The sequence below is a fragment of the Impatiens glandulifera genome, unplaced genomic scaffold, assembly GCF_907164915.1.
Source record: "Impatiens glandulifera unplaced genomic scaffold, dImpGla2.1, whole genome shotgun sequence".
Lineage (NCBI taxonomy): Eukaryota > Viridiplantae > Streptophyta > Magnoliopsida > Ericales > Balsaminaceae > Impatiens > Impatiens glandulifera.
The window spans coordinates 231,087-249,012 of NW_025919561.1; the positions used below are offsets into that span (position 1 = coordinate 231,087).

Sequence of the window (17,926 nt, forward strand, 5' to 3'; positions counted from 1 at the left end):
ATATTGTTAGCAACACATCCATCAATTGGTCAACCGTCATCTTTCAGAACCTGAAAACCATGGTGCTAACCAAGAAAGGTCTCGATTATGCCCCTCACATCAGTCGGCTTATTCTCAAGTACCGGCCAGAATTTGGACCGGGCACACCGGCATCTCCTTCGAACATTCTTGACATGGATGCGGTGGAAGAAAGGTTTTCTAAAGTGGTTATTACATAAGTTGTATCTTTTCATCTTATGTATGTCTATTTTCACACCGATCCACTTTTCGGTTTCTATTCTGTAATATTCCTTCAATATAATTCTACTTTAAGTCTAAATAACCGGGTCATCTTAAAAATCTGAATATCCAAGTAACCGGTTAACATTGTCAAAATAACCGCGCTCTTATCCGGTCTCAAAGAAAACCGCTTAAACACAAAAGATTGCAAAATTCTGCTTATTCAAATAACCGGTTAAAATTCGATAAACCAAACTCTCCAGTTAAACACCGCAGCAGCAAACGGTTTCAAAAGAGGACTGCGTCATCAAAATCGAAATCGAAAATTTTGGAGGGAAATTTCCCGCCCGAAAATTCCCGCTCAAACTTCCCACCTCTTGGTTTACCGCCCATTGAATTGGCGCCTCTTGATTACCGCCTATTAATTCCCGCCGTTTGGATTACCGCCTTTTGGCTTCCCGCCCACAGATTGCCGCCTTTCTGGCTTGGAGGGAAAACTCCCGCCAAATGTTGATGGGACGGTTGGGTTTCCAAACCGCGCCTATATAAGGAGTCCTTGGGTATTTCATTTCACTCCTACGCGAATCAGCTTTCTCTCTCTAAGCTCTCAAAATCTCTCAGCGGCTATTCTCTTGTCTTCTCAAAACCTCTCAATCATCTAAGATGGGTCGAGGCTCGTCTTTGTTCAAACACATGCTTCAGGTGGATTTCGAGGAAATCCGACAAAAGGGCACGCCTGCAGCAAAGGAAGTTATTAAACGGGTAACCGAAGCCGGACTTGAGTATTTTCTCGGCGGTCCCTTTATTCTATATAGAGAAGCGGTTGAAGAATTCTTCAACACCGCAACTCTATCTAGCGACAAGATCACCGCGACTGTTAGCGGTACTGAATTCGAGATAACCGAAGAATCGGTTGCGGAGAGCCTACGCCTTCTAACAAACGACCGAGATGCCTTGTTGGATCTAGAACCAACAACGTTCGAGACAGCCTGCCAGATTCTCTCAGCAACCAAGGAACCGGTGAAAGTATCCGGTAAGAAAGCGACACTACGCCCGGAGTACATACCTCTTTGTGACATCTTCACAAAGTCGGTTCAGGCGAGAGGTGGAAATTACAACAGCCTCACCAAGGCCAAGATCGAGATGCTAGTCGGTTTGATAGAAGGTACAAAAGTCAACTGGGCGAAGGAAATATTCCACAACTTGAAAGACATGGTGAATCCGGACTCCGCACGGTCATGGGGATACGCCACCCCTCTTGGAAAAATCTTGCTCCATCATCACATCAACACCGGTCATAGTGTCATTATCCCATAAAGAAGGTTAATAAGATCCAAACATTTCCTGGAGAGGAAGCAGCCGGCCCCCGGTTCTACAGGTGGCCGAAAGAAGAAACCTGCCGCCAAGAAACCGGCCCCAGCAAAAGAAAAGTCCGAAAGCAAGGACAAGGAGAAGATAGTATTCTCGGATGAGGAAGAATCGGCTTCCACGTCTGACCGAACCGAGTCACAGAAAACCGGGGAAAATCCTTCCGATAGAGAAGGACCGAATGAAGAAGAACATTCGGGTACAAGTCCTGATAATACCGGTGTTGGCGCAAGTGTTGAGAACGCCGAGGCCGATGCAGACAGCAGTGAGGAGGAGGAGGCTTCCCCTGATAACGACCAGATGAAGGCCGATATTATAGCGTGCCGGATCCTGGAGGACATTGAACTGCGAGTTCAGGCGGTTGGCGCATTATACCGGGAATGTCACGAGTACCGATTCGACAAAGTTTTCAAACACATGTTACCGGGCCTAACCGACGAACAATGTTTCATAAGGCTGAAGGAGATAGAGGAAACAGTCATGAGCCTCACAAACGCCGAAACCCTTCACGAAGCCTTGGACCGATGCACCATCGTGAGACCGCGAGCTCGGCTACAAAAGCTAACCGTATGTATCCGGAAGATTAAGGAAAGGTACGTCGAGGGAACACCGGAGGCTAACTTACAGGTCTTGGTGTTAGAAAAACTTGAGATAGCGAAAGGAGAATTCGCAGAAGAAATTGATCGGCTTGAGGCGGTAGTCAGACAGCGAGAAAAACCGCACTCTCCAGCTCCTGAGACCGATGACGGTCAGAATCATGGTGCAACACCTCCTCGGGCGGATCCGGCCATAAACGAGACCAATGAAAGAACGGAGACTCCTCTCACCGCGTAACTTGAAACTGAACAATTTGGGGTTTCTGAACCGGGCGTCACAGAAGAAAGGGTCAAGACCCTTATTCAAGAGTTTGCAGACTCAACGGTTCACCCATTAGAGGAGAAAATCAAGAAAACCGTGCGCCTGGCACTCCGATTTGTCGAAAAGACAAGGAATGATCAGGTAAAGGCAGAGAACCGGATCACAGCCATCGAAGCTGACTACCGGGACGAAACAGTTGTGCGCAACAATCTTCTTCAACAAACCAAGGCCTTGGAAGATAAGACCTCCGGCATAGTAGATGACTTGGATCGGCTTGAAAGGCAAACCGAGCAACGCTTAACAGAGGTCACTGAGGACCTAGTCGGCTCAACACTTGACAGGGTCTCAGAACTGGAAAAGAAGAATGCGAGCCTTGAAGACCGCAACAACAAGCTTGAAGCCGACTTTAAGGCGCTAACCGAACAAGTCAATGAGCTGATAAACGCCAAGATCAATGCTGACATAGCGGTTGAGGAAGCCAACGCTCGAGCAGCTAAGGAAGTCCAGGATGCGCTGGACGAAGAAGCAAGAATAGCAAAGGAGCCACCGCGACTTACTGAAAAAGAAATAGCCGAACGTGCACGAAACACAGCGGCTAGATATCCCGGACTTGCAAAGTCCATAGCCGCTCAAGCTGCGGAGGATGCAAAGCGGTTAAATACTGAAAGAGAAAGACTTGAGGAATTTGCAACCGCTCACAAGAAGAAAAAGGCGGCCCCTCCCTCTTCGGTTCCGGCAAAACGGAAAAGGAAAACATCAAAGAAGGCTCAAGTAGCCGGGCTGCTGGAAAGGATCACTGAAACGGTTATTGAAAATCAACCGGACCTGGCTACTCACACTGAAGATGAAGATGAAGAGCAACTAGAGCGGCGTTCTACAAGACAACGAGTCTCCGATACGGCCAGTCAACCGCAACCGGCTAAGAGAAAACGGACCAAGGATATGATGGACGGCTTCAATTTCTCCGACTTAGAATAGGGGCTCACTTTCCTTAAACTATGTTTATTTCTGTGTCTATATAACATTTTCGGTTATTTCTCTCTATATATATAAAGCTATTTTTGAAACCGGCCTATACTTGCATCTTTACATGGTTTTGATAATTTTAAATAAAATAATCAAAAAGGGAGAAATTGATAAGATAAAAGAAAATAAACCTTCCAAAATTTTTCTCAAAATTATTCCAAATTTTTCGAAAAACTCTCCCAAGTCAGTTTCAAAAATCCGGTCAAACAAAGAATCGGCCTACGTTTGCAAACTTACATGGTTTTGATAATTTTAAATAAAATAATCAAAAAGGTAGAAATTGTTAGATAAAATTAGACCGGTTCACAGAACTTAACATAAATAAACCTTTCTTGTAGGAACAAGGAACCGGACCAGTGAAACAAATGAACAGGCTAAGAAGATTAACCAGTCAAGATAGTAAACCGACCAGGGACATTCGGAACATGACCGAACAAAGAAAAGATCGGCCAAAGCTAAAAACCGGAAACACCAGACAACCGATCAGCCACAAGGCAAAGGAATAACCGGAAGCTGTCAGGTTAAACCAATCACACCGGAAGCCATTCGGTTAAGTCAAATAACCGACCAGCATAAGAAGACAATTCAAGTATCTGTTGAGTATGATACCAAAGAAACAGACTGAACATTTCCATATTCATACAAGTCTGAGGAAAGTCTGCAGGCTGCAGAAGACAGTCCTACAGGATCTTTCCACTTTCAGGATAAATAAGAGGCAATCTTCCAAGTACAGACAACTGTCTAACCAACATTTACCACATTGAGTAAAAGACAAACCTAGCAGGTTTGTCTTACACACCGGAAGAACAGACTGCAAAGTCAGTAGAGTTGACCGCTAGGTCTGAAAAGATGACCGCAGGGTCTGTATCACTGAATCTCTGCTCAGCCAATCAGATTCAAGAAAGCGAAATATGACTGTTGGTATATTTCACCTATAAAAGGAGCAGTTGAAGAAGAGTAAATGTGGGACACAAGCGATATAGCGAGCATTCAATCTACAAGTAATAACAGTGTGTTCTATCTCTAGAGAAAGCCTAAGTGCTAAAGTTGAAGTGTGTATTTTACAATTTCGGTGTAAATTGTAAGGGTGTTATCGAGCAGAAAATAAGTCTCGATCGGATTGTATTTGTATTCCTTAGTGAATATCCTTCTCGCGGTTTCGAGAGGAAGGGGTGACGTAGGAGTTTTATCTCCGAACATCCATAAAAACCTGTCGTGTTATTTCTTTTCTGCCGGCTCCGTTTTCTAACCGACCTGTACTAACTTTACACCGTTCTAACCTACTTGACTCTATCCAAACCGAATCACCAGGTTACAAAAACTGACCCATCAACTTTCAAACCTATATCATTCAAAACCGGTTCTGCCTATCATACAAGTGTGCTGCTTCAACCTGAAACAAACCTCTTCTGCACTTGAACCTAGTTCAAGGGTTTGTGACAGTTTGTGTAGTATTGAAACCCCGGTGTTAATCTCTAACAGGATTAATCACCACCTTTTGTGTGAAACCCGCTAACCGGTCCAACCCCGGTCCTCCAGCGGCGACCTAGATCCTAACAGTTTCATTGCTTAGAATGGTGGAAAGTGAGTAGGCTAACATATAAGATATTGTCAAAGATGGGCCGAGATATTTTGGAAATTCCAATAACCACATTGTCTTCTGAATCAACATTTAGTGCTGGAATGAGGGTCATTGATGCTTATCGTTCATCAATAACTCCAGAAACAATACAAGTATTAATGTGTGCAGGAGATTGGTGTAGGTGCCTTCATGGAGTGAAGAAAAAGACAAAGGTAAATTTTTAAATTTAAAAATTAGTAATATACTTTTTATTTTAAATGTATTTTCTTGTGTACAGAAAGAGCCAAAGATTAAAGAAATTGCGCTTCAAATTCCTTGAGTGATGAAGCAACAAGAATCTTATAAATATTCAACAAATTTCATTTTGTAACTTTTAGTATTTGTGATGAACATCTTCTAAATATTCAATTTTGTTTTGTAATTTATAAATGATGTTTGTGATTGAATTAACATTTGTTATCTTTAAATTATGTGATGGTATTTATATTTGTTATTTTAAAATAATGTTATGATTATATATGTGTAGTTTGTCAAATATATATTATATTATGTTTGAGATATTATTTAGTGGTAAATTATAATTTTAATTAATAAAATTTAACTTTCGAGTTCAAGCTCGAGTAACTCGAATTGTCATCAAGCCGAGTTCGAGTATAAATTTTGGTACTCGATCGAGCTCAAGTTCGAGTTCGAGTATTTATAATGTAATTCGAGTCGAGTTTGAGTAGTATGATACTCGGCTCGACTCGACTCGACTCATTTACACTCGTAAACCCAAGTTTGAAGAATGAGAGTAGAAAGAACATTGAATCATAAGTTGACTTCTTTTTACTCTATCATATTCAATTCTTACTCAATTTGTTGGCGATTCATGTGAGACCTCTTCATGCCTTTAGTTTACACGATAAAGAATGTTCAAAACACAATCTAGAGCTTGTCTATTTCAGTTGCGACTAAAACTCAAGACACATAACAAATGTAATAAATCAATGAATGAATTCATTCAATATATACAATAAATAATATATTCGCTTACAAAAATTGGTTATAGAATTTATGAACTCGATATGTTCACTCATACCCTAAGCACTAATACCCTAAGCGACCTTGACCCATAATACAAAGTCTTAATGGTTGTTGTAATCACCTGCTTCAAACCGACGAGTGTCGAGGAACTCACCGAACTTCTCCTCAAACACAAACAACAATTAGAGCTGGCGCATTATGTCACCACCATTGCTTCTTCCAATCTTAATTTAGGATGAAATAAAAGAGCTGGAAGGAAATGCTATGGACATCCATTGTCGTGATGGATGAGATCAACTTCTGAGCCTTCTAAATATTATAGGGCACAAAATTTTGATGACAATGTATTAGGGTCCAGGTTTAGTGGAAGCTGGAGCAGACCGCCTTTATATAGGTCCAACAACAACATACCTAATAATTTAAGTAGGGCTAGGTTAAATTATCGGCCCAATAACCTCCAATTTAGAAATAATTCATTTTCTCGTGACGGGAACCGCTGTAGAAATAATAGTGGTGGTAATCAACATTAGAAATGTACCGATTATGATCAAATTGGATATATATTAGATAATTTTTCTTCTTACCAAAAACATCAACTTTATAATGGCGTACTCCCTAAAATCAGTCCGCATAAGAATGTTAAAAACTGACCTTTTGAATCTGCTTTTCTATTTTAATTTTAGAGTTTCCACATAATTTATATTATAAGAATCTTTAAAATAATAAACATTCTTTAAAGTTTGGTGCTTTATTACGCTTGGGAAAGAGTTTCGTCGCTATGTCACATGTGCTTGTCTAAAATACAGTCTTTACTAATAAACTACTAGTTTATATTGGGAGACATGAAAATTTTACACTAAAATAATGATTTAAACATAACATATATTTCCAATGTCATAACATAGTTCTAGCATCTCATGGGAAAAATATGTATGAACAATAATTAGGTATACATGTATTGAGAGAGGGTAAAAAATGGTGAAAACCTGAAATCATTTCAAAATTGAAGTTAGTACATCAAATGGTAAAGAATATTATGATGATCGTGTTTACTATTATGGTAAACAATAATAGTAATTTTTGTCATATTTTTTAAAGTTATATAACTTAAGTTATGAGCTCATGAAGTATAATAAAATTGAAAAAATATTCTAGATTTGTCCTAAAATTAAGAAACTTACAGATTTATTATGAAAAATATTTTAAACTATTTACTATTATTCGGAATTTAATAAAATCATTTAAGAATTAAAATATAAAATGGAATTAAATTGAGAGATGGGAAGCCATTAGGTCCTAAGCTAGGCTTGTGTTTAAGCCTGTTGCTTAGTTCATATAAGAATTCAAAAGATGTGATGGTTTGGGTCGAGGTTTGGATAGATCTGTGGTCTGATAGAGGCTTGTGAGCTTTGGTGGTTGGTTTGGGATATAGAGCATCTTTGGAAAAATATGAATATTTATGTTTAACCTAAGGCTGATGTAATTTTGGGTTAAACGTTCGATCCCCTGGATACACATAATTTTCTTTTTTATCTCTCGACCGTCTTTCAAGCGTAAAAGGAATCTGTCTCTCGGTTAGAAATCAAGCCAAGTCATACAATCTCCGGTCGCTACCTTTATCGACATAGTCAAAATGATTAACAAGAAACAAATGAATGCCTAACTTCTTTTGAATGGCGATTTTAGATTTATAACTCCAAACTCAAAACTAATGGCATGAGTCAATTCTTTACACCGTTTAGAACTCATTTAAATCAAACTAAGATCATCATCCGCTAAGAACAATTATGGTCGGGTGGCCAAAAGGCCAAGATTTTGACTGGAAAATCCAAGATCTGAATTAAAGCACTAAATTAGGTTCTAAGATTACCTATATCTATTTTAAGATATTTAGAACATGATCAATTCATTTAGGAACTATATTCGACCATACTACCCTTCTCTTCTTCAATTCATTCATTTTTGTGAAAAAAATCTGTATTTGTTGAAACTATATTGGGGAGTGATTATGGTTACTTTAAATCAATGCCAATCAATTCTAATACATAAATAAAGGATTCTTAGATCATCATCTTCAGACTAATTGGCCTAGAACGACCCTTGAGTAGCGGTCCAAATGCCAATTTCCAAAAATACTCGAGCTTTAGATATTTTAATACGTTCAAAATGACCGTTGTGAAAAATCATGATCTTGGAGTATAATATTATTGTTGGACAAAGTTTACCAAACAACCACTTCGTGGTTTATTTGTGTGTCCAAATGCTATTTTTTTTATAAAAAATTAGAATTTAGGAGACCTGATATGTTTAGATTAACCGGTTCAAAAAATTATGAATTTTAAGTATAATATTGATATTTGCAATTTTGTGTTGAAGGCCTTCAAAAGTGTAAAAATTCAAAAACTGAGTTGAACTAAACGAGTCAACGAAGTTATCGCACGCCTTAAAAGAATTAAAATGTGGACGACGACATCATGTTGATGCCAAATGCGAATTATTTGAAAAAAATACCCAAATGTGTGTGTTTGGCGCTTGGGTTTGTTGTGCAAATCCGGTAAGCATCATTAACTTGGAAAATTTACCTAGATCACTATACTCAATAGAATTGGATGATCTTTGATGATTTGGTTCGATTGTATTCAAATTCGATTCGATGCTTTTAATCCCTTAAAATTGGCGGTACAAGACGATGTGACCAAGACGAGATCAAAACGGACATGTCTGTGGTGTATAATTCATATTTAAAGTTATTGTTCAAATTTGAATTGTGAGCTATGTCTGGAAAGCTAAGAGGAAAACCCTTCGAATGACAAAGGTCCTGTAACTCCATTCAACATATAAGGTCGTCAATTTAGTACAACAACCTGAATCAAAGTCACCCACTTCAGTCCTGGAGCGAACTGAACTATATTGTGACTTTTAAAATTCATATATTTTGATTGTCTCAACCATTTGGAAAGGTCATTAGGTTAGATTTCTTTTAATACCAAGTAGCACTCATGGTTTGACCTAAAACCCACACTAAGTCGCCCGTAAGTCAAGCTATTGATTTGAGACCACTAGCGTTCCATCAAGAATTGCATGGATTTTTAGCCAATCTAAAAGATTTTTTCAATACAAATGTTGTAGCTAACAAACACACCTTTTCAATGCATCCTCTCTTAACCTCAATGGTTATTTGAGTAAAGAGTTATATCTATTTGATGTTTTTGTTAATTGGAGACAACTGAAAATCGAGACAGAGAAATGCTTAACTTCAAAAAAGGGTAACTCGACCTACACTTGACCATTTGGCTCAATCAAAGGCTCAAGGTGTAGCCTAACCGGTTACTTATAAGAAAAATTCGGCCAGAACTCGGCTGAGTAGGGAAATAGGTGAGTTTAACTCATTAATTAAGTTATCGGTTTCCTAAAAACTAAATGTCTAAGTTACCCTTGTCCAAAGGTATTTTAGGATGTTACCTCATTAAATTGAAAAGAGGATTTCATGTTTCTAAGTTTACACACACACTAGAGACAAAGAGTAAGCTTGGAGAGAAGTCAACTAATTCAAGAGAAAGCTGAAGGTGATTCTGGTGAAAACAACAACTTCGCCGACGAGTTCAATTCTAGCTTCGGTTCTTTTGTTTCTTTAGGTGTGTTTCTTTAATCTAGCTATGTTTCAATATATTGAAGACGTCGGCTCTGTACACCGACGTCGACATTGAGCTGAACTTATGCAATTTATTTGATTAATTTATAGTTCAATTGTTTATTTAGATTATGTTTGTTGAATGTTTGTTTTACCTTACCTGCTAGTGTTTTAGGTAGATTGAGTTTAGTCCTAGGAAGATTCTAGGTATTAGCTAGCCTCGTTTCTTAATTTCTAAACACGCTAGAATCATCTTTTATGTCGCCAGATGAAGAATTTGCCGACCAGTTCTTCAGAGAAGTTCTAGGGCACCTTGTGAGAATTTCTAAACACGCTAGAATCATTCGAGGCTTTGGAAGAAGTGTAGTACTCTTGTGTTGTCCATGGGACCAATGCATCAATGAATAGGAAATTGTAGATGGTAACTACCGACTCATTTTCAAATTAGCAAAGGAATTATTTTTTGATTCCTTTGTTCTTCATTCTGATGAATTAAAAACATCATTTGAGATCTCCATTGTTTTTGCGAGCCTTCGTATCAATGAGCTCCCATCTTCCAAAGTAGCTATGTGGCGAGACGATGTCCACTGGGAAGTTCAAAGTTCAGATTAGAAAAACATAGTCCGTCTTTGTTCTTCGACGTGGGTATCTAAGAGCCTCTAGATGAATAACTAAGCGACGGAGACTAAGATGATTCTGAGGTGATTTTCGAACATGTGAGGTCAATCGAGGAATCTCCCTGAGCATCTATGGCATCGGGAACCAACAGGCTGGAAGCAGACAAAGAGGAAGACGATGAACGATGTTCTGTTTGATTTTTACGATTCCTCGAAGTTCCGAGGTGTAGTCAATTTCGCCCTCAAACTCCAAACTCTGTTAAATGTGCCTAGAAACTTTAATTCTAAATTAATTATTTAATTATGGATTAGATTTTCACTCCAACTAACTGTCTTGTGCAATTTTGACCTCAAACTTCAAAATTTAGGTTATTTTCAATAAATCTGAATCAATTTGATCATTGGACTATTGCTCAAGTGCAATTCGACCCTCAAACTTTATATTTGTCTAATTTTGGATATAAAGTTTAAATTTTCATATTTTTGGGAAATTCCTTAGGTATTGTTTAGTTTATTTTATACCAAACAACCTTGTTTTTTCAAATGGAGTCTCTAAATAATTTTAGAAAAAATTCAAAAATTCAGGGATGGTCAAAAATATTATTTTCAACAATAATAATATTTTTCCTTAAATTTGGGGGCTCATTTGAAAAACGACTTATTTTGAAACTCTCATATTTTGAGCTGCATATCCCAGATTATAAAATTTTGGAGTAGGTTCATAAAATTATTTTTGACCTCCTTGAAAATTTTCAGATTTTTCAGAACACTTTCAGAAAACGCTCATTTTAGCGAAGTAATATCGAGAGTCTCACAACTCCCCAAAATTCCGAAATTAAGTGCAAAGTGTTCCTAAAAATATATTCGATATGCACAAAAACTTTCGAGATTTTCCAACCTTTATGAGAAAATTCTCGATTTTGATTGTTGCATACTTAGGGGCTCCAAATCCCCTTTTCATTCTTTAATCCACATCTCGATACACTCATGAAGTCGTTTTGATACAAATATTGACAATTCAGAAAAACAAATAAATTTCCATGCAAATAGGAAAAGCAAGAGCTCACATTGTGGTTCACATGTGTTCCCGAGGAGTGCATTCAAGGTTCATTTATATGTTCTTTAGTCTAGGAAAACCTTACGAGAGTTTATAATCACTTCTGAACTAAACATATGACATCCTGTTAAATAAACTTAAGACACGTTAAATAGAAACCAAGAGAATTATAATGGCTTGATGTCAATCTTTATCGAAATTTAATTAGAGCCAGAATTATTCATTGTAGATTAGATACGAGGTTAGGATATATACAAGGAAGAAAATTATGAACTCAGAATACAAACATGTAACGTCCTTCACAAATAATTTTCCAACTACATTCGAGTAGAGACTTTCCCACTGAATAGGCGCAATGACATAACTACTACGACCCTTTCCTCATACGTAACCAAGCACTGGATCCTTAATCCGTGAATCTTCTTTTTCATTTTCTTTAGTTTCTTTGTGAAGTAACTAAAGTGGTGACTCTTAAAATCAACCGAATTACTACGTTTTGTACACGTACTAATCTAGAACCTATACGAGCCAAGCGAGAAAGATTTATGATATACAACTCCACTTTGGTTCCTCATCTCAAATAAATAAGACAAAATCCTATATGGGTAGTCATATTATATACTTTTTGTGAGATTTGAGAGAAAGGTAAGCCACAAGGTTCTATAGCATAACTTTCATAGAAATAGTTTTTTTTCTTCTAAAACTGCACGGGTTGTGTTTACCATCCAAATCCTTCATTGTGTCCCCTTCGTGGGTAGAACACTATAAAGGATAAGTAAGAAATGAGACCGACTAATTTCGTATCGCACAAACCACTCTTCAAGACGAAGTATTCGAATAGATAAATCTACTCTTTGCAACAGAGCCTTTCATGCCATACAACAAAAGACGTTAGGTGAACCCTAAAATTGGTAGACACATAATATATATACCCGCTTATAGAAAACATCGTGGATGTGGGAGATGAAATAAACACATATAGGTTGCGTACATTGTTCCTTGAAATATGTCACGAGGAGACCGCGTGCAACTAACATTCTTCGAGATTAATGTCATCGCTATAAGGACTTGTTTTTTGCCATGATGTTTTCCCTGAGTTCTTTGAGGGATTTGTTTGCTCAAAAATAATTTGGAAGTTCATATTATATTTAATATTTCAACCATGCACCAAGAGGTTTAGTCTCACTTCTTAGACTTAGAGGCTATCGTGCTTTAAATTCTAAGGTCTTTGGGTCTTCTTTTATACTTTGAGTATATTTTATAGAATCCATACATTCTCATTTTTGCTTAGCAATTTAGATGAGAGTCTAGATGAAAAATAAATAATAATTTTAAAATCTCATCCTCTATGAGTATTTTCTTTTCTCCAACCTATTTTCATTATGATTGGGGTGTATCTGATAGACTCAAACACTTTGTTTTTGCTTGGAAAATAGACGAGAGTCTAAGTGAACAATAGTATTTTATTTCGTATCGCAACCAACACAGTCTTATTTGATTCAATTTTTTTTCTATTAAGGCATTAGACTTTGCATTCGACCACTATTTGAGACGAGATGCTACCTCTGTGGACAACATGGTTTCAAGTTTGGGTATTTGTCTTTTGTGAGCTCCCTCTTAAAAATCATCAGTTTAAGCTTATGTTTGGGCTCTAGGTAAATCCGTTTGCCAATAATTTTGCTCGAATCTTACTAGTTACATCAGCTTGTTAGGAGACACTCGTTGGGGAGAAATGTCTTTCCCGCATCCCTACTTTTTTCTTAAGTTCTTATTCATCGCTTCACCTTTTACACCAGATGGTTCAAATGTCCTCATCCTTTCTTAAACACATTTTATTTTAACAAATGTCCCTAGTATTCATCGCTTCACTTGGGGTTTGATTATAGATGGAGATCTTAAGTTCCCATTGGCTTGAACTCTATGTAGATGATTTTTTTATTTGATGCTAGAGAGTTGATTTTGAAATGAACATCATTTTGTTTTGAATCATTTTCATTTTAATAAAAATGCTCTTAGTGTTGACATAAGGGTTTTGGAATATTTGTTTCAAGTTTTTATTTTCATTGGGACCGAACCCATGCCAGACTGCCCACGTACTCTCATAATAAGGAGATATCAGGTCTAAACTATTTGGGAATTTTGTGAATGGATTTTATCACGCATGCTTTAGACATTGAAGGGTGTTGAGAGTTCTTCTCCGTCTAAGGTGGTCAATTGTGTGGCGCCACTTGGAAATACCTTCTTCATAAGGTAAGGTCCTTCCCACGTGATTTGAAACTTATCTTTGGGGTCTAGTATTAGTAGATTCTTCTTTAGGACTACATCACCTTCTTTTATGTCCCAAAACATTACTTTCTTATTGAATGTTTTGGACATTTACCTTTGATATGTTTGTGTTAGATAAATTAGATAGTTAATTAGTAGGTAATTAACTATCTAAAGAACTTAACTAAATTCACTATTGGTGTAGGAAACACATGGATCAGTCACATTCTTAAATCAACCTTATCACTCGGGACCGGTCGACCAATATAATAGAGGTGGCGCAAACCGAAATTCTCCAATCTATCTTTTCAGCTCTGTTCAACAAAATCAAGTAGAAGATCGGTTCAAATGAATTTACCGTTCAACTAAAGGATTAGTAAACCCATACTTCAAAGATCAGTTTTCACTCTTCGGTAGTAGGACCGGTCAACCGATATTAAAACAACAAACTGGTAGGACGTCCGGTCGGCACAATACTTAGCACAATCCGTACAAAATAACTGGCAGTTTAACAGACCAAATCAAAGATATGGAACTGTTGGAAGTTTTCATTTTATTGCAATCAGATTACTTTGGGAATAGGCAGAAGGAAACCTTCAAATATGCAGACTGTGTTGTTTCCATTTTGATACAAGTCTGATGATAGCCTTTGGGAAGTAGAAGACTGTCAAAAGTGATTAGGTACCTAGTTTAGTATAAGTCCAACAGCAATCCCCAAGGAGCAAGTATTTGTCAAACCGCTCCATATGAAAAAGTCAAGAGAAGACAAAACTGGCCGGCTATATTGCTTTTTGGGAAGTGTCAACCGCATTTAATGCCATGTAGTTTTTTGTTGACCGACCAATCAAAATCAAGAATTACCATGCAGGTATCCGTTGTATGAGAAATATGACCGTTGTCATATTCTCACTACTTAAGAAGCTTGAAGAACAATAGCAAGATACTGATACGATTAAACCTAAGCAGATACAACATTCAAGAACAAGTAACAGGGAGAGATAACAATCAAATCGAAAAAGCCTTAAACTGTTCTTGTCAACATACTGTCTAAATAGTTAAGTGTATTACAATTCCATTCATTATGTGTAAGAAAAGAAAGTTGTAAATCAATAACGAGCAATAAATAAGCCTCAGTTATTTGACGTGTTGTAAAATGTGTTGAATATTCTTAGTGAATTTCTAATAGGATAAAATTAGACCGGTTCACAGAACTTAACATAAATAAATCTTTTATGCAGGAACAAGGAACCGGACCGGTCAAACAAAAGAACCGGCTAAAAAAACTAGCCGGTCAAGCTACTAAACCGACCAAGAATACTTGGAACATGACCGCACAAAGAAAGGATCGGCCAAAGCTTAAAACCGGAAACATCAAACAGCCGACCAGCCACAAGGCAGAGAAATAACCGGAAGCAGTCCGGTTAAACCATTCACACCGGAAGCCGTCCGGATAAAGACAAATAACCGACCAAGTACAAGAAGACAATTCGGGTATCTGTTGTGTATGATACCAAAGGAACAGACTGAACACTTACATATCTATACAAGTCTGAGGAATGTCTGCAGGCTGCAGAAGACAGTCCTACAAGATCTTTCCACTTTGAGATAAGTCAGAAAGGAGATCTTCCAAGTACAGACACCTGTCTAACAGACAATGTCCACATTGAGTAAAAGACAAACCTAGCAGGTTTGTCTTACATACCGGAAGAACAGACTGCCAGGTCTGAGATTGACCGCCAGGTCTAAAGAGACGACCGTAGGGTCTGAATCACTGAATCACTGAACCCCTGCACCTCTGCTCAGCCAATCAGATTCAAGGAAGTGAAATATGACCGTTGACATATTTCACCTATAAAAGGGGCAGTTGAAGAAGAGTAAATGCGGGACAAGTGACTTAAGCGGGACACAGTGAACATTTAATTTACAAGTGATAAGAGTGTGTTCTCTCTCTAGAAGAGCCTAAGTGCAAAAGTTGAAGTGTGTGTTTTGCCATTTCGGTGCAAATTGTAAGAGTGTTATCAAGCAGAAAATAAGTCTTGATCGGATTGTACTTGTATTCCTTAGTGAATATCCTTCTCGCGGTTTCGAGAGGAAGGGGTGACGTAGGAGTTTCATCTCCGAACATCCATAAAACCTGTCTTGTTATTTACTTTCTGTCGGTTCCATTTAACCTATCCGTACCGCTTCAACCTACTTAACTTCATCTAAGCCGAATCACCAGGTTACCGAAACCGACCCACCATTCTCTTTAACCTTCATCATCCGAAACCGGTTCTGCCTATCATACAAGTGTGCTGCTTCAACCTGAAACAAACCTCTTCCGCGCTTGAACTTAGTTCAAGGGTTTGTGACAGTTTGTGTAGTATTGAAACCCCGGTGTTAATCTCTAACCGGATTAATCACCACCATTTGAGTGAGAACCGCTAACCGGTCCAACCCCGGTCCTCCAGCGGCTACCTAGATCCTAACAATTTCTTCTCAAGGTTTGAGAAGAAGGGGTGACGTAGGAGTTTTATCTCCGAACATCCATAAATCTTGTATTGTGTTTTCTATCCTCTCCATACCTCGTTATCGCTGTCTAAACCGTGTGTGTGTTGCTTCAAGATGAAACGAACTATTTCGCACATGAACTCGGTTCAAGAGTTTGTGACAATTTGCGTAGTATGGAGATCGATATTAACTTCTAATCGAGTTAATATCACCCGACGTGTTGTGTAAGCGTTCGTCCTAGTCAGACCCTAAGTCTCCCTCGGCGATCCGATCCTAATAGTTTGCATGTGACATAACGCGTCTAACTTCTTGTCTTCCATAAGGGCTAAATGATTGTATCGAGTCTTATACCAATCTTATTCCGCTACTTGTGTTTCGATGAATATTCTCAAGGTAGAGACTTCGATTTCGATATGTTGCACTACATCCATTCCATAGACTAACACAAATGGAATATCTCCTATGCACATTCTAATGGTAGTTCTACAGCCCCAAAGGGCATATGAAAGCTTCTCATGCCAATCTTTATAAGTCTTCGTCATCTTCTTGATGATTGTGACAACATTCTTATTTACATCTTCTATAGTACTATTCATATGTGGGTGATAAGGTGATGACTTGTGGTGTTCAATGTGATATTCATCTAGTAATTTGAGTACTTCTCCCTAGAAGTGTCCACCATTGTTTAAGAAAAAGGCTTGAGGAACTCTGTATCTTGCAATGATGTTGTTGCGTATGAACTTTGCAACATATGATTATATGAGGTCCTTGTAAGATTGTTCTTCGACCCACTTGGTGATATAGTCAATTGCTACAAGGATGAACTCGTTTCCATTTGAAGCGTGATGATAAATCTTCTCGATGATATATATCCCCCATGTTGAAAATAGCCATGGTGACATCATGTTGTATAGTAAGGATGTTGAAGTGTGCTTCAAGTTAACGTATACTTGACATTGATGATACTTCTTGACATAGTCTAAACATTTATGTTCCATGTTCTACAAGTAATAGACGAAGCAAAGAATCTTCTTTACAAGTATTGATCCGTTCATGTGTGGGTCACATGTTTCTGCATGTTCTTTCTCCATGATCTTGGATGCTTGAGGTTGGTCAATGCACAACATATTTTGACCATCGAAGAATCGTTGATATAGCTTTCTACAAGTAACATGTAGGTTGTTGCGTATTGACGCAAGGCTCTCCTCTCTCTTTACTAGAAATGTTGAGAATATTCACCATGTTCAACGTACTTATATAGAGGCTCGAAACATACTTTAGGCGCCACTTTAGTGTTGGCTATCGTCTTTTTTTTGAATTCTTATTTTTTATTTTTTCGAATCTTCAAGGTCTTGAACTTGTTTCCTTCTAGAATTTAAGTCATGGCTACTAACGTGGCCAAGGCATTTATAAATCGATTTTGACTCCTTAGAGCGTGCGTGAACGTTAAATGTTCAAACTTAACTATCAGAATGGATAAGTGCTGATGATAGGGCATCAAGTTTTCTCCTTTTACTTTCCATTCACATTTAGCTTGTGAAATGACTAAGTTAGAATCTCCTACCACTCTAGCTACTTTCTCATGATCTAGCTTCAAGCCAAAGATACATGCTTCGTGTTGGGTCAAATTATTTTGACTAAAATAAGATTATTCTATGTCGACCTTATTTTGATGATTTTTTATTAAAACTTAGTTGTGAATAAAGTTAAGTTGTCTATTTGGTTTTGTGTAGGTGCATGACTATGCGAAGATAGACGTGATAGTTTAACTCTATTAGACTTGGTCT

At 37.8% G+C, this 17,926-nt stretch overlaps 1 protein-coding gene across 1 annotated transcript; it reads left to right on the top strand.

Annotated features, from left to right (window-relative positions):
* Positions 1 to 882: 882 nt before the first annotated feature.
* Positions 883 to 3,423, top strand: LOC124918175. The gene is made up of 4 exons (XM_047458383.1): positions 883 to 1,095; positions 1,216 to 1,384; positions 1,598 to 2,347; positions 2,465 to 3,423. The coding sequence occupies exons 1-4, from the start codon at positions 883 to 885 to the stop codon at positions 3,421 to 3,423; spliced, it is 2,091 nt and encodes a 696-aa protein (XP_047314339.1).
* Positions 3,424 to 17,926: the final 14,503 nt, after the last annotated feature.

Coding starts and splice junctions, on each gene's coding strand:
- LOC124918175 (XM_047458383.1), top strand. CDS start 883: ATGGGTCGAGGCTCGTCTTTGTTCAAACACATGCTTCAGGTGGATTTC. Junction 1,385..1,597: donor GCTAGTCGGTTTGATAGAAG/GTACAAAAGTCA, acceptor CCGGTTCTACAG/GTGGCCGAAAGAAGAAACCT. Junction 2,348..2,464: donor CGATGACGGTCAGAATCATG/GTGCAACACCTC, acceptor CGGGCGTCACAG/AAGAAAGGGTCAAGACCCTT.